The sequence below is a fragment of the Podarcis vaucheri genome, assembly GCF_965113315.1.
Source record: "Podarcis vaucheri genome assembly, chromosome: 2".
NCBI lineage: Eukaryota > Metazoa > Chordata > Lepidosauria > Squamata > Lacertidae > Podarcis > Podarcis vaucheri.
In genome coordinates this window covers 57,858,429-57,875,990 of record NC_138760.1, presented here as the reverse complement: position 1 = coordinate 57,875,990, position 17,562 = coordinate 57,858,429, and the positions used below count along the sequence as shown (strand labels likewise).

The window sequence follows — 17,562 nt, the reverse complement described above, 5'->3', positions numbered from 1 at the left end:
GAAAGGCAGAGGTTTACAGAAAAGCCTCTGCAAAATTTCATGGAGTACAATCTGTAGAGTAAAAAATGCAAAGCAACAGAACAATTAATTAAACCAATTATACTTAATAAACCTGAAAGGAACACATAAAATATTAAACTATCTAGGCTTCTACACATTTTAAAATATGTAAATAACCAACCTTTTCTTCTAAATCCTTGATCTGTCTCTTCTGGATGTCAGTTTTATCTTCTAAATCTCTGATCCTCTAGAAATAAAATGCACACATAAAAAGAGAAAGAAACTTTAGGTTTGCTGAATTTTGACAGAGAAAATACCATTTAAGATTTCTAAATTTCTAAACTTGTATTGATGGTGAGCAGTTAATGTGCACTCTACTTACAGTGCAATCTGATACCTGTCTACAATAAGTCCTATTGAATCCAGGTAAGTGAATATACAATCACAGACTCAAAATGTCAAAAATAAGTTTGGGTTTCCTTAATTTCTGCAAGTGAGTAAAGCATGTACTTACTTATTTACCACTTGGAGTTCCTCTGGACAACCTGTTTATTGAACTTTCATCCTAATTTGCTTGTGGGATTTTTATTTTGTAAATCATTGGTTCATTTCCCACTTTTCAATGCATTACTTTCCTAACTGCAAAAAAACCATTTCTTTTTTTAAGTAGGTCTGTTGCACTAGCGTGACAGAGTGCTTTTATTCTTTAATTGTGTGAACCCAAATTTCCTGGTATGATTCCATCCTGTGAAATACTGCCAGTCTGGAGGTGCCTTATGTAATGCAAAATCCACAGATCTACCTGATTTGATGCTGGTGTTTTACAGGGCAAATGCATTGGCCATGAAACAGTGGATAACAATGCCAATTTTTGCAAGATAAAACCTAATAGTATTTCTTCTGAATCTCACCTGATGTGCCTGCTGAAGCAACTCCATTCTCTCCTGCAAGATCTGGCAATCATATTCTCTGCTTTTTCTCAGCATCTGCCGTCTTAATTTTTCAACAGCGGTCCTAAGTTCCTCCTGCTGCTTCTCACTGAGCAGTTCTCCAAACTTGATCACTGTTTCTTGCTGCAAAGCGTTGTACAAAGTGGCTTCAAGCTCCTGGATTCTCTAAGCAATGGAAGAGGAAAAGGTGTACAACCTCACACTAAACCACTTGGGTAGGTATAATCCTGAGTTTCCTTAACATGCATATGTTTAAAAACTATGATGTGGAAGAACAAGGTGGCTAGACTGGAGGAGTCAAAATGAAAACGGAAAGTTTGTGATAGTTTTTTGTCTCTCTCTCTTTCTTGGTGTGTGTCTACACATATGTGTATATATATAGTGTATTAATTAGCCTCTAGAATTTGGTGAATGATAACAATTCTACATGAAGGTCTAAAATTATCTACCTGCCTACCCACTTAGATGTACTGTAGTGAATGCTTACAGTCACATTTAGATTTTCCCATTCACTTCAACAGCAGGTGTAACCCTGCACAAAGGGTTTCCCATATGCACCCTTTTCTGCTATTATGCCCACGGAAGCTCCATGTAGGCAATGGAGCTTTCGCATATGCAAGATACCCATAGCTCAGACTGATTTCTTTCCCTCCCACCACCACAACAGGGAAAATGTTCTACCTTCTAAAAACCCAAAAACACAGGCACAATTCCAACTGCTGACATGAGAATGTACCCCCAAATACATTGAGGTGCATGTAATCAGTGTTCTGAGATATATGTTCTGGAGTTCATTCCTGCTCTTGCTTTCAACTTACCATATAGGCCTGGTCAAGAGCTTGTTTCCTGTAGTCCAGTTCTTCCTCTAGATAACCTTTTATTTTACAGAACTGCTCCTACAATGAAGGATGATTTTGGGGGAAAACAAACAAAACCACAAGCTAATTATTCAAAAGCTGTAGCAAAGGACACATTTGATGCTCAGAATCATTCAGGAAATAAATAATAAAATGTGTGGTGTATGTATAGGACAAAGATTGCAACAATTACAAGGTCTAGTTTATGTTTTTCCCCCCTACCATGTCACTCTCCAGCTCCATCATCTTCTGGTGCAGAGCTGCCTCAGCCCCTTCAATCTGCTGTATCCACTAGAAAAAGGAGGAAGGCCAAAAAGTTATTTGCATCTTTTTTTCATTACTCTTGTCAAAACAAGAAACAAAGGAAATAGGAGCCTTCTGAAGGGCTTTCTCTTTCAGCAGCAGTAAAGGCAGTTAATGGCATTCTAACAGATAACAGCACTGATTTTACTGACCTGTAATTCTATGCATTTGTTATCTATTAATCTTGACATTTCTTTCCTATTTCCTTCCTCCCAAAGAAGCCCAGGGCAGCAAACAACAAAGCAGCAAACCATCGCAATGAAATAATAGAATGAAACAGAACATTTAGAACGTTGGGTTTATGTGGTTTTGTATTGTAGTTGTGGCTCAACCTGAAACCCGTAAGGATGTAAGTTTTCATAACGTGGATAAATAAATATCTTACTTTAGTTGTTTGCCATTAATTTGTATAAAGTGTTGGACTCGGATCCATACCTCTTTCTTCCAAATGTGGTAGGAGGCTATGGCTGCCCAGTGGTTTTAAAAAAAGAAACCCCTAATCACAGACATTTTGTTCACATCTCAAGCACTGAAAACGTGGCCTAGGGTAACAGTGGGGAACCTCTATGGCCCTCCTGAAGTTGCTAGACTACACCTCCCATTAGCCCAGACCATTGGCCACGATGGCTGGGGTTGAAGGGAGATGGAACCCAGCAATATGTAGAAGTCTACAAGTTACCCAACCCTGTCCAAGAGCCAAGTCCAGGCAAGTTCTATTTCTTAACCACTTGTGCAAATCCTTCCAAGTCTGTTCTTGTGGATATTTCCATCTTCCCAAACCTAAGTCTTCTATGTTTGAGATATTTTTTCCTGGATACCCCATGTTTGATGTTGCTTATCTTTTCCCATTCAAAGGGCTGAGTGGTTCTGCTTCTGCTCAGAGCTCATCAGTTTATCATTTACAGCACAGGCAGAATCAGTGCCAGGAAGCCATGGCACAGCAGAAGAGCATCTGCTTTGTGTGCAGGTGGTCCCAGGTTCAATCCCTGCCAGGTAGGATTGGGAGAAAACCATGTCTGAAAAATGATGGAGGGCTGCTACCAGTCAAATGTAGACAATACTGAGCTAGATGGATCAATGGTCTCAGTATATGGCTATGTCCTATGTACCCAACTGCGGGCCTGTTCTCCATTTAAAGGGCAGTCTGTGTTAATGTGAATCATTCGTGTGTGCATCATTCTGGGTAGCAAGCTCATCATTTCAAGGACAGACTCTGCTAGCTAAAGTGCACATTGCTCATTAATCTGTTGTTATTCACAGAGTAGGAGCTTTCAGGCCAAGCAAATTGTCATTTATCTGGACAATGAAACGCTGGTTTTTACTCTTAACTGTAATGAACTCTTACTGGAACTAGAATGTTAAAGTAAGCAGTGCCTTGGGCAACTGAAAGGTAGTAAACAGTCACAAAATAAAATGATTTGTCTTATATCCGAGAACCAGGCCAACCTGAGCAACAGGATTGATGAATGAAATTATTTTAAAAACAAACAAGCAGGAACAAACTAATGTTTCCTTTTGTGGAGAATGCACCTGAATCATATTTTACTCTTATCCATTCTTTCATATGAGAAGACAACATACTTTTTGACAGACAGATAATATTTCAGTCTCTCCCCCTCATTCTGTGCTACATCGCTTTCCAATTAATAGCTTAAATTCATGTACATTTAAAGACACCAAGTGCCCCAAAAGTACCTTTTCTGCCAGGGACAACACGGTGCTAGCTTGAATTATGGCCACTTGCTCTTCATTTCTTAAATTCTGTAAATTTCAAAAGGCAAAAGATCAAACTGAGGAAAAGCAGCAGTCGTTTGCTAAATAGGTACTCTCTCTCTCTCTCTTTGAGGGAGACAATTCAGTTTCAGTTTCTCCTATAATCCAATACATCTTCGTATCTTAGTATTCCCATGCCCCAATAGACTTTCGCCATTCACTTAAGTGGAGGAAGCAGTCTTGTGTACAGACAATGCGATGCACTGTGCAAAATCACATTCTCTCTTCAAATGAATGGGGAAACATGCCTACATGGATATTACAGTCTGCAGTGAGCGCAGTGAACTCTGTATCAGAGACAAAAACTTTCTTATCCACAAAAGGCCAGTCTTTGTAACTGACAGAAATATCTCCAAAATGCACAATTGGGCAATACCTTTCTTGAAAACCAAGCATCTCAGACAAAGTTTTCTTCCCTGTTTATCTATTTTCTTTGTTTTTTTTTTTAAAAAACCCTTAATAAAAACTAATTTGAAAAAAAGAGATTACGAACACAGTTCTATTGCTTTCCTCTTTGATAAAAACAGGTTGCTACATTACTCTGCAGCTTTACAAGTTTCCCTTGTGGTGCTGTACATAATATGAACTTGTCAGGTATGCATATCACTTACCCCATTGTCACCCAAGATGTCTAACTGTTTTATAAGATCTGGAATGCTAACATCCTGTTAAAAAAAACCAAAACACTTATTAAGAACAGAAGCATCAAGGCTTTTCACAGTCACTATAATCAACAAAACTAGAGTGCTTAAAATCATATCCAGCTCTACAGTCTACCACACTTCATTCATAAAAGCGAAACTCAAGTGTTCAATGAACTTTGGGAAGAGCTCATCAGGGTTAGAATCATAGAATAGAATCATAGAATCATAGAGTTGGAAGAGACCACAAGGGCCATCGAGTCCAACCCCCTGCCAAGCAGGAAACACCATCAGAGCACTCCTGACATATGGTTGTCAAGCCTCTGCTTAAAGACCTCCAAAGAAGGAGACTCCACCACACTCCTTGGCAGCAAATTCCACTGTCGAACAGCTCTTACTGTCAGGAAGTTCTTCCTAATGTTTAGGTGGAAGCTTCTTTCTTGCAGTTTGGATCCATTGCTCCGTGTCCGCTTCTCTGGAGCAGCAGAAAACAATCTTTCTCCCTCCTCTATGTGACATCCTTTTATATATTTGAACATGGCTATCATATCACCCCTTAACCTCCTCTTCTCTAGACTAAACATGCCCAGCTCCCTTAGCCGTTCTTCATAAGGCATTGTTTCCAGGCCCTTGACCATTTTGGTTGCCCTCCTCTGGACACGTTCCAGTTTGTCAGTGTCCTTCTTGAACTGTGGTGCCCAGAACTGGACACAGTACTCCAGGTGTGGTCTGACCAGAGCAGAATACAGTGGCACTATTACTTCCCTTGATCTAGATGCTATACTCCTATTGATGCAGCCCAGAATTGCATTGGCTTTTTTAGCTGCCGCGTCACACTGTTGGCTCATGTCAAGTTTGTGGTCAACCAAGACTCCTAGATCCTCCCACTGATCCTGTGCCCAACTTCCTTGAACTCAAAAGTCACATGTCTTTGCATGTACACGGACTAATGAAGGGCCATGGATTAAATGTACACTGTATGCAAATGAGATCCTTGAATGCGCTTAAATTGAGATCACCATAATATTAACTCCGTTCGTATCTTCATGTGTTTGTTTGTACCTAGACAAACAATTTAACAACTGAAATTAATTCCAAAAGGAAGACATGATCTTTCCTTGTCTTAGTGAATCCATGCTAACGTACCTTGACACCTTCTTTCATGCAGTAGATCTGCAGAGCACTTACACCATCGGAGAATGGGTGGATTTGTAGATTAAACGGTGGAGACCTTCTTTCTCTTTCCTTCAAGTAAAATGTAAGAATTATGTAAGAATTAGAAGAGTTACGTACATTGAGCAGATGAAAACTTTGCTTTTTTTACCTTGTTCAAGCAATTTGTTCTTCATCCTTTAAAATGAAGCGACAAATATACAGCTGAGCTTTAGCGTTTATGTCAGATATATGCTGTACGTTTGTTTGTTTTAATGTATGTTTGTAAGCTGCTTTGAGTCTTTGTAAGAAAAGCGATCAGTAGGTTCAATAATAAACAACAGGGTTTTTTTGAGTAAGCGGTATTTAAATTTACTAAATAAAAAATAAAAATGAGAATGTTAATCTGAAATGAAATATTTGGGTTACCAAATGCCAGTAAGAATGTTCTCAAAAATATGCACTGACTTTATTTATCTGTTCTTACAATATTTAAATTCATTAAATATTATTTATTAAATATTATACAAAGCAGGGGGAACCCATCTGCTATTAATGGTACTGTCAAAATTTATCAAATAAGACTATTCATATGCGACAGATCTGGAGCCTGTTATTTATTCTGGATTAGCTGATCTACACTAAAAATGCATGCTCTGGTAAATTTCTCAGTGGGACACTGTACTGGGGAATTCCTGAAATAGCAAGACCAAGCTTGAATGTGGTGCACTGTCTTGGGGGTGAGCCCATCTAATTATTTCTGTTGTTCTTTAACATAAGGACATACAAAGAGCTCTGCTTGTATCCAGTGGCGTAGCGTGGGGGGTGCAGGGGGGGCCAGCCTCACCGGGCGCAACATCTGGGGGGGGGCGCACTCACGCTCACAGCGTTCTGCCCCTACCTGGCTCACTCACTCTCTCTCACTGCAGTGCTGGCTGTGCAAATCCTATCCAAGCCGCTGGGTCGCCGCCCACTGTGGAGGGGGTGGGTGCCAGGCGTGCGGTGCGGAGAGAGAGCGAGGGACTATCTGGGGGAGGGACAGTGCAGCGGCCGCCCAGCGCAGGGTTGAGCACGGGAGAGAACCACACCAGACCAGACCAGGCAGCAGCAAGAAGAAGCTGGCAGCAGCGGCAGGTTAGGGGTTAGGGGGCGCAAATTACTTGCCTTGCCCCGGGTTAGGGGGCGCAAATTACTTGCCTTGCCCCGGGTGCTGACAACCCACGCTACGCCACTGCTTGTATCAGGTCAATACTAGTTCAGCATTCTGTTCTCACAGTGGCTGACCAGATGCCTATGAGATGCCTGCAAGGAGCATATGAGCATAACGACACTCTCCCCAATTGTGCTTCCCAGCAGCTGTTGTTCAGAGGGAAGGAAGGAAGGAAGGAAGGAAGGAAGGAAGGAAGGAAGGAAGGAAGGAAGGAAGGAACTGGGCAACTTTTATTCTACACTGCTCTTCCCAGTTCAGTTATCTTTGTTCATCAATGATCATTTATATATTTTAGTGTATCTGCACTATGTTTTTCTGTATAAAATATTCAAAGCAGCTAACAGCTTCCAAACAGCAAATCACAAATACAAAGTTATAATCAAAAATCATTCTGCAATAAAGGGTCCACGGCGTCTTACTTCAAGCTCCAGATTCCGAAACTCCAACAGCTCATTTTGATCTCTGGCATCCTGCAGCTCCTGTTGCAATCGATGGTTATCGATTTCCAGTTTTTCTATCTATAAGGCAAATGTAAATATATAATTAGTGGAGATTCCGGACCATGTTTCTTTAGAAGTTGGTTATGGCCACTCTCTCCCCTGCAATATTCCATCCCCTCCCCAAAACGAAAGTTATCCAACTGTTTAAACTTTGTTGTCAGCCTGATAATGGAAAACATAATAAAGCCTATAAAGGTTACAGGTCATGTGCTATAAGCATAAATTGCCTTTAAAAATCGATGGAAATATATCAAAAGAAACCTGGCACATAAAACAAGATCTGCATGTGCTGATTTGGGACTTTTGAGGGATTCATTGCTCCTTGTGGCTAATACTTTTGAAGATTATTTTTGATGATTTATGTAGTTTTCTTGGATGACTTTTCAGTTTTCAGTTTTCATGTTTTATATTATTAAATGCATTGTGTAAGGACTGGCCTTTGAGCAAAATTGGAAGAAAGGCTAGTTCTGAAGAAGGATGAAACAAATTGCTGCTAAAAGTTACTTTTACTGTCTGATGTTGTTGGAGAGTCTCTTGTTTTATTTTTGATTACAACTACTGCCCTTTCTTTGTAATTAAGTTTCATCTTGATATCTTTCATTTGTTCTTTATTTCTGGCATTTGGGAATTCGGGAATATTTTACTTTCTTCCTATGCAAACTTCAGCAACGTTTTGATATCTGTGCTTTTTGTCTACCTGTTGCCTAGACTACTGTTTTCAGAATTTGCAGAGAAATGAAAAGCTTCTTATCATGCATTTGGAATCCTGGACAGAACAAGGTACAGTGGCTCTAGTTTTCAGCACCAAATTGTACACACTGATGTACAATCTAGAAATTCAGGTTTTGAACATACCTTATCCAAAAGCTCTTGATTCCTCTTAATAAAAAGTTGCTTGTCTTCTACCCAATGGGAGTCCTGTTTGATGGGAAGAAATATTTTAACATTAAAAGAAGTGTGATATGCAATGAAGTAGACACACTATGATGTGTATGGACACAAGTTTTTTGTTAAACGGAACTAATGCAGGTCGAAGAAAATTGTATTGCGTGAATTGGCCCTGAAAGGGCTGACATTTGCGGGAGATAGGAAACCACACAGTCATGATAGTAATTAAAGCCACCATGACTAAGAAAATAATGGGTGTTATTTTCACCGTGCTGACTCAACTCTTATTCAGCTTTATATTGCACTTACTACCAAATTAATCCATAGTTGTGTTGTAGGAAGTGGGAATTGAAAGTAGCTACATTTAATGGGTGGGACATGTATGACTACCCAATTTGGCGTGTTGTTAGAGTTTTCTGTGTATCTCTTATGTTCTTCACATGTCACCTTTCACATAGTGGAGACATGTATGCAAAGCATTTATTTCCCATACTACAAGCTATGCTTCTAAAAACTTCTTTATGCAAAAGCAAATCAATATTGCCTATGGGTGAAAACAGCTGCGGAAAACACCAGTTGTAAAGAATATACCTGTCCTCTCTGGGCCAGTGTTTTTTCCAGATCCTCTATTTTAGCTCTGTACCTCTGGACTTCAGCTTGGAGCTGCTCCTGTGCCTGTTACAAAGAATAGCCACAACATTATGTGACACAGCTATGCGTTTCTTACAACATCTCTCCTCCTCCTCCTGTTTTTAAGTTTGGGGTGTATGTTTGAGTTTTAGAGAAATGTTGCCCATGGCAAATGCTAACCTTAGCTTCTCGTTCTGCATCTATGATACCTCCTGTTTGCTCTTGCAGTAATGCATAGGCTCTCTGCAGGGCTTGATACTCCTTTGTCAATTGTCGAAATCGCAACTCTGATTCTTCAGCTGCTAAGCTCTGCCAGAGAAATAAATAAAGGAAGTCTCAGGTGGTTATAAACTGTAGGAATGTATATTGCAAAAACTTGGAAGGGTTGTATAGGGTTTTTACCATGTTGAAAGCCACATAATTTTTTGGTATTTTGTTTAGGAGTTTAATGAACATAAATTTAAAAAGAGTCACCATATCAAAATGCAACCATCAATAATATTTTTAAAGGGAAAAGGTTTGTTTGTGGCTTCCTGGACTTTTTTTTTTTTGTAAATTAAGGGAATACAATTTACATGTAACCTAAAGAGAGCATTGTTGTAGCTTGTGTTCTCTCTAATATATGGTTTCCTTTAAAAACCAAACACTCAGTTCTCTTTCAAAAAATGTGATGTAAACATACTTAAAATGTAGTTGCTTGCAGGGGTACACATACCCCTAAACATTTTGTGACTCTAAGTTTGGCCTCATTGAGAGGCAGTATTTCAATATGAGTAGGAACTAAACATTTTTTAAAGAAAAAAAGGACTGGTTATAACACACCAGATACAATATTTCAAAATAAATTTCCCCCACAATTTATACACCATGCTTATTTTGAGAGTTAAGCAATACTAGAACACTTGGTCAAATGGCACATGATGCTAAACAAATTTCTGAATGCCCTGACTGGAATTCTCTATTTAACTCACAACATTTCCAAGGTGGGGCAAAACTATCAGGACTGCAACGTAGGGCAGGAAATGTGACCCCTTTCCCATGCTGTTTCCCAGCAGAAAAAGTCCCACCTTCAACTGCTATGAGGTTTTGCTGGTTTTGCTATTACTTGCTTTGGGAGCAAATAGCAGTGGCAAGGAGGGGAGGATTTTCAGTGGGAAAGTGGTACAGGGGAAGAGGTAAGTCTCTTGCCTCCCAGTCCTGATCCTGATCTCCTCCACACACACACTTTCCTGTTAGTCCTCTTTTAAAACAAACAAACAAACAAACAAACAAACACAAACAAACAAACAAACAAACAAACAAAAAACAGAAGTATAATTGTGGAATTCAATGTGTTTTAAACATCACATGTGGTTTGGCCCATGTCAATTCAGCTGAATGGATTATTCAGCTGGAAAAAAGGTATTTTATCACGCTTTCAAAAAGCTGGGAATTTGTTTTCTGAAAACAAAATGACACACAAGGCAAAGAATTAGCAAGAAAAACATTTTAAAACGTGAAGAAATTCACTGAAATTTACAACATTTTTTCTCAACATGGTAGTCTTTGACAAGAAGCTAACCATTCCATGGTTTACCTTTCGTTTAGGAACACAGGAAGCTGCATTAAGCTGATTCACACCATTGGTTCATCAGGTTCAGTATTAGCGACACTAACAGCCAAGAGCTTTCCTGGATTTCAGACAGGGAGTCTATTCCAGCCCAACTTGGAGATGTTGGGAATTGAATCTGGGACCTTGCGCCTGCAAAGCAGATGCTCTACCACTGAGCTTTGGCTCTTTCCAATTCAATTTAAAATGCATATTTTAAATAGGTCCCAAGAGAGTCCTCTGTTTCACATAGTTTATTCAACAAATACTTATCAAAGAACTACATTTTGCTCAGATTTGTGCCATGTCCCAGACTTCCTGTTTTTAAAATTCTGATAAAAATAAAAATTGTTGCCACTGCAGAAGTCCCCACTGCTAGCCCTTCAGGGTGTATAGTATGAGGCAAAATATCTTACTTCATCCAGGTCTTCATCTGGAGTTGCTGGTGTTCTGTCTGTCCTGAATGAAGCCATGGATGAGGTTTCTGAGTCCATGGAGTCATCATCACCCCCATATACTGTGTCCAATATATGCCTCTGAAGGGAGGAAAAACCTCACATGAAAAAATACTGCCAGCATTGTTCCATCACCACAGGCAATAGTCAGTCATGCTTACAAGTCCAGTCATTACGTTCTTGATTCAGGCACATGGGTGCAGCCTGGCTGGCTCTGCACCGACTATTTCATCCTGTCCTGCTGAGCCACAAAATCTAGACAGCAAGCTGATGCGATTGCTGCACTGGGGTCCGCACAACATGGCGTCACTGGTGGGCCCTTTTCTGTTTTAGAAGTACAGCATACACCAGAATTCCTCCTCTCACTCCCCCCCCCCCAGTGTCAGAGCAGTGGCAGTCATTGATGCGGACATAGCTTCACAGTGTGCTGCACAAGTGAGAGAAATCTCACTGAAATCAGTGCACAGGGGCATCAGGATTTCAGTTGTTAGCAATGGGCCCTGCGCAGGGAAGGCTGCTTGATCTAGTGCAGGCTTTCATGAAGGGAAGCGAGAGAGATGTGATTTTTGCACACACCTGCCCTTTCTCTTACAGCCCCCTGTTGCACCACCTTCCACGCATTTCCAGAGAGTCCCCCCAACCTCCTTTACAGATTTGGGGAGGCAAAGGGGAATACAGAGGGAATCAGTGAAAATCGCTTGCCTCCAGCTTTTCTTCAAACAAAATCACAGAACTGTGGTGTTGGAAGGGACCACAAGAGTCTTCTCGCCTAGCCCCATGCAATTCAGGAATCACAGATGGATCAAAGAGCCTTCCTTGATCAGGAGGACGCTGCTGTATACAACCCACTGTTGTTGCACCCACTACTGATTTGTTATCAATGTATTTACATAGTTCCATCATTGTGCATGCTGCTTTACAGAGATATAAGAACTGAGATCCCTGCCCTGAGGAGCCTCCATTCTAAAATCTGACACAGGGAAAACAGAAGAGGAAGGGGTGTGGGTGAAACAGGGAAGCAATATATGGTTGCTTCAGTTACCTGTCCCTATGCTTGGTTACAGGCTTAGTTGGAGCTAAGGCACATGAACAATGCTAAAGTAACTGCTACTTTATGAAGTAAGCCATGTTAAACCCAGCCCCCCCCCAGCTTAGTCCCTTCAGACTTCCTAATTGAATTAGAAAACATCAAAGGAAAGATGAGTCATGCTGTAAGATGACAGGGCTGCTTAATCTGTGGGTTTGGATAGCAAAGTACTGGCATCAGCACTTAAAACTTGCCAAGTGAAGTGAAATTGTTTTGCAGACAGACTGATCAACGAGAATTTAAGGCACACTTGTATTGTAATGTTTCTATTCCCACATACAGGATAAGACATCACAGGGGTGGAAAGCATATGGGATATGCATGGTCAACTGGCAGAAGATTTGCAGCTCCTCTCTCTCTCGGGAGATGAGGTCCAGGAGTGTACTGAGCTCAACGTGCAGGTTCACAAATCTCTGCTTTTTTCACTTCTTTTTCTTCTTGGCTCCACATGCTCCACCCCTGGCAAACGCATCCTGGATTTGCTGCTATTTGTGCAAATTCATTGCCTCTATTGGCAAAACCAAGTCTGCGAGGCCTAGTGCCTTTCTCACCAAAATGCCTGCGACTCACGACATTGGGCTCTGCAATAATGAAACACAGCACAGCCTGTTTGTCCAAAACATTTCTATGCTTCGCTTACCTTGATTGGCTTGGAACTTCTTTTATGCTTCCTGCGACGAATAAGTTTCTCTCTATCCTATAGAAGAAGAGCAAGGAACAGTGAGTGCCAGGGTAGGGCAGGCTCACACTCAGGCATCAAATATATTCCCCACATTGAGAAGTCTCTGGCCCTCACCCAATGGAAGGTGGGATCTTGAGGAAATGAAGGTCATGAGTTGAAAAAGGTCAGCCACCCCTGTCATCTCTAACCATTGGTCTTGCTGGCTGGGACTAGTGTAAGATGGAGTCCAGCAAAATCTGGAAAGTTTTCTGCATCCCTGAATTAAAAACCAATCCTCATGATTATTCTGCCCGTGGTGGGTTCAGTTTGCAGCAGACTGCACCACCATCCAGCCAACAGGGCACCCACTCATGAACGGAAATCAAGGTGAAATCCATACACAACCCGTAACAGTAGGAGACTAATTCATGCCATATAAATGCCAATGTTGTGTTGATATCTATTTGGATATCTGGCGGGCTTAAGTTAATGTTTAACTTTTGATGCAGTAACTGATGGTCATTGTATCCATAAAGTGAACTGATGGTTGTTTTTGCTATTATTATTATTATTATTATTATTATTATTATTATTATTATTTTGCTAATATATTATTCATATATTATTTCTTTTTATTGTCTATAATTTCTTTTCTTTGTTAAATTTGCAAATAAAAATATTGTCATTTGTATTATTATTATTATTATTATTATTATTATTATTATTATTAAAGGATTGCTATGTCTGATCCTATGTGGTCTGGGAGCCTTGCTCCTGACTTCAGGATATGAGAAATGCTTTCACAATTATAGGCCATCTTGCTTTTTCATAATGATAGCTTTCAGGAGCTACTCCTCTACTTCTAATGTCTTGCAGAAGTGTCAACCTACCCGTGTCAATTCATCAATTATGTTCTGTTGTTCTATAACCTGAAGCTTCAAAAATTCAGTCTCTTGCTCTTCATTAGCTTGATCCAGGTCATTGAGAGATTTTAATTTCTTCAGAGGAGGATGTGATGTCATTTTTTCTTTCTGTGTAGCAAACAAAACAAAAGCAACCCCTGACTATTAAAAACAAGTAATTTCTTTTAAATTTCTTTTAAACAACATTTTCTGCTTCAGCAACATTTTCTGCCAGGTGTCTACAATCTGACATCCAAATTGACACGGCTATTTTTAGTATTTTGTTTTGTTTTGTTGCCTCCTGCCTTAAGTGTGAAACCATTATGGATGCCAGGGAGTTAGGCTGCAGTTTTTCCACTTTGTGTATTTCTAGGTAGACATAAATAGTTTCTAAAAAAAGAAGAAGTGTTCTCTTGCTATGGTCTTGAGGGTATGGCTGATATACTCTCTTATTTAGAAAACTGAACAAAACCTTGCTAGAGCTGAAAGTCCTGCACTATAGTATGAATGTTAGATTCTGTGATTTGGGCTGAGAACTTGAACACACTTATTTGGAAGTAAGTCCCTAAAATCAGTAGGACTTCTGAATATAAATGCTTAGGATTTTATTTGTTGCTTAAAATTAATTTATGCTAAAAGCAGCTTATGTTTGCAACTTTACTTCATGGAGAATTAGACATCCAGTTCTGTTGCATAAAATCATTAAAATGAATCCCGACCCATTTACTTGCAGACTAGGAATCACTGAACATATCTTTTGATATAGGCTTACAAAGTTTTTGTTTTTTCAAAAGAGAAAAGTGCAGCGGAGAGCAGGTTGGGAAATGATTTGAAACATATCTGTGTAAATTATTCCTTGTTCTTTTTACAATGCTCTTGCTTGTCAATTACTCTTGACACAAAGAAACTTCAGGAGAAGTTTCAAGGGAAGCAAACGGAGGCAGCTTTCTTGGGAATGGTTCAAACATCTCTTCTGTGGGGTGTGGTTCAAGGGAAAGAACCCCCCCCCCTCACCACTTCACAAAGGGAATCTTGGTGTGTGTGTGGTGTGCTGGATGTTCATGTGTACAAACGCAAGCATAGTTTAAGTGAGAATTGGGAGGCTCTCATGTAAATTTGCATGCATGGATGCTGCTCTATGCAACCTACTTAATGAGTATTAATCCTGATTTGCTTGCACAAAGTTTGCATTGGTCTTTATGACCATGTATCTGATGAACTGGACTGTAGTCCATGAAAAGCTTATGCCAGAATAAACTTCTTAAGTCTGTGAAATGCAAGAAGTTTAGGCATGCAGGTTGCTGTGTTCAGTTTGTATGCACCAGGATGTTCAATTTGGATGTGTCAAATGTCACAATGTCATAGCTACAAAGATCAGCATGAAACTGACTGGTTTTTAGCTACTGATAATTTCCCTGTTTCAAGTTTCTGAAATCTTCACACTCAGTTTTGAAGAAGGAAAAGCCTTCATCAACTAACGAGATCAAGTGTCAGCTTTGCCTTTTGCGGTTAAATCCCAGAAATTCACTGCAAAGAAAACTTATGGGCAAAAACTTGCCAATATTACGATGCACAAGTAGAAAAAAAATATGTTCTGAACACTCAGTACAAACCATTTCTAAATTCTCCTTAGCGATTGCTTTGAGCTTCTCCTCCATGCGCTGCAACGACTGCATGAGTTCATCATTTCTCTTGGAGAGGCACTTATTTCTTTCCAGAAGAGGTTTGCATTGTTTTTCAGCTTCCCGAACACGTTTCAACTGTAACAACAATAATAACTCATAAGAGAAACCCCTTTCTTCATTTCTTCATTTAGTTTCTCATTGCTGGTGTCTACTGTGCAAGGAAAGGAATGATAACATGGTAATTCTAACTTTCATTAAAGCTGAAGGCAGAGGGTTTTTTGTGGGGGTAGGGTGGGAGATTAGAGCACTACAGGTGCTTTGAAAGAGAATGGGGAACCTCTGGTCCTCCAGATGTTGTTGGACACTAACTCCCATCAGTCCCCAGCCAGCTTGGCCAATAGTCAGGGATGATGGGAGTTGGAGTCCAACAACATCTGCAGGGAACTGCATTGGCTGCCACTGGAGTAAATCTAGGAGGAGAGATCTTCCCCACCTCTTTAGGGAATGTGCTTGTGTTTGCCCTCTGTTTTTCCTACTCATGTGTTGCTTATTCCTTCCATCCAAAAGTGATGAGGAGCCATGTAAATCATCCATTTGGTTTATGCTGTAACCCGCCCTTTGACCCTGGGATGAAGGGTGGCGTAGAAATTTAATAAACAAAATAATAAGTCATGGCCCCTTTTAGGTCCTTTTGTTCTTTTTGATACAGCTTTCAAGCACCCCTGCTGAAAAAACTGCTAAAAACACCCACCAGTTCATTCCGCTCATCCACCAGCAGTGTGTTCCTGTCCTCAAGTTTCCGTATGGTAGCATTGAGCTCTGCCATCCTCTTCTGGTTTCTGCGTAGGTCCTGCAAAGGAAATGTTTAAATCATTTAATACAACAGCTGCATATAGGCAAACTGCTGTCAGTGCAGTGCCCAAGGCCAGACAAGTTATTTTGGCATCTGAGGAAGGAAATCCCACAGGCACCTTTCCCCTGAACCCCACATGGCAAATGAAATAAATAACAACTTGCTACCTTTTCGTGACACCAAAGTTCAGCTGCCTGAGGCGACCACCTTAGTCTGTCTAATGCTACTGGACCTGGTAAGTCTATTCTACTGCATACCCATGGTTTAGGTTGGGCAACTGTAATGTGCTCTATGTGGGGCTGCCTTTGATGGTTGCTCAGAAACTGAGCTGATCCGAAATGCCAGGTTCTGTACATTTGCTGGATAAATGAACTGCAAGAGCTGCTTGGTTACCAGCTGGACTGTGTAGGGAAGTTTGGATTTGATATCCCACTTTATCACTACCCGAAGGAGTCTCAAAGCGGCTAGCATTCTCCTTTCCCTTCCTCCCCCACAACAAACACTCTGTGAGGTGAGTGGGGCTGAGAGACTTCAGAGAAGTGTGACTAGCCCAAGGTTCTTTGGCAGAAATGATGGATCCCAAGGTAAGGTTACCAGATCTCCCCGTTTCCCAGGGACAGCCCCCAGATTTACATATCAGTCCCCTGACAAAATCCACCTATTTGGTAGGAAGTTGAAAAGTGTCCCTGGATTCATTGAAAAAAATCTGGTAACCTTAACCCAAAGAAGACAAAACATTTAGGCCCCCCCCACCCTGAAACCATGTCTCTCACCCTCTGGGATTCAATTCATTTATGATTTCACATAAAATAAAGCATTCAAACAATGAAATAATTGTTGCATAGTATGCATGGGTCTCTCCTGAATCGGCCATGAATGCAATGGGCGTAGGTAGGCCACTATCTCTCAGCTTCGACACCCCCACTTTACAGAACTGTTGAACAGATTATTTTAAATTTGAACACTTCCATGTACTACAAAAATGCTAAGCTTTAACTTCCATAACCATTTTTGCAAATTGTGCTAAATTGAGCGAATTGAAGGGCAGTCTTACGCCAGCCACAAGAGGGCACGTTTCATGCACCACAAATGGATGCTTCCTCGTGGAAATGATGCAATAAGTGGGCAAAGTGCATCCAGTCAAAGCCCAAATGTTCCCCTTTCTTACAGGACTGCTGCAGTGTTCAGAGCCATCTCCTGCTCTGCCTGGGATCTCTCTTTTGGGACTGCTCATGTTACATTCGGCCTCCTTTACTAAGAAGAGCTGTTCGTCCAAAGCCTCCTTCTGCAGTTGAAGCTTCTGAACATATCCAGTCAGGGTCTCCAGCTCTTTCTCCAAGGAGAAGATGGTTCTGTCTTTTGCTTTGATCTCATCCATCTGAATTAAGACATGGGAGGACAGTGTTATTCCACAAGCCAGAGCAGTGAGCCAACGTACTTTCTACACATTCATGAAGGCAGTTTACAGAATACAGAAGCTCTACTTG

At 40.6% G+C, this 17,562-nt stretch overlaps 1 protein-coding gene across 5 annotated transcripts in view; it reads right to left on the bottom strand.

The window, feature by feature from the left end:
- JAKMIP2 (janus kinase and microtubule interacting protein 2) overlaps positions 1–17,562 on the bottom strand; it is a 98,008-nt gene that overhangs the window by 9,545 nt on the left and 70,901 nt on the right. For all 5 annotated transcript variants that reach the window (XM_082213464.1, XM_082213462.1, XM_082213463.1 and 2 more), the window contains 17 exons: positions 17,244–17,453; positions 15,974–16,072; positions 15,211–15,357; positions 13,586–13,726; positions 12,675–12,731; positions 10,909–11,028; positions 9,085–9,213; positions 8,866–8,949; positions 8,242–8,304; positions 7,306–7,404; positions 5,671–5,769; positions 4,495–4,548; positions 3,806–3,871; positions 2,030–2,098; positions 1,769–1,846; positions 912–1,115; positions 182–247 (listed from right to left, as the gene is read on the bottom strand). In XM_082213464.1, the coding sequence (XP_082069590.1) occupies positions 182–247; positions 912–1,115; positions 1,769–1,846; positions 2,030–2,098; positions 3,806–3,871; positions 4,495–4,548; positions 5,671–5,769; positions 7,306–7,404; positions 8,242–8,304; positions 8,866–8,949; positions 9,085–9,213; positions 10,909–11,028; positions 12,675–12,731; positions 13,586–13,726; positions 15,211–15,357; positions 15,974–16,072; positions 17,244–17,453 (1,785 nt within the window). The remainder of the gene's footprint in view (positions 1–181; positions 248–911; positions 1,116–1,768; positions 1,847–2,029; positions 2,099–3,805; positions 3,872–4,494; positions 4,549–5,670; positions 5,770–7,305; positions 7,405–8,241; positions 8,305–8,865; positions 8,950–9,084; positions 9,214–10,908; positions 11,029–12,674; positions 12,732–13,585; positions 13,727–15,210; positions 15,358–15,973; positions 16,073–17,243; positions 17,454–17,562) is intronic.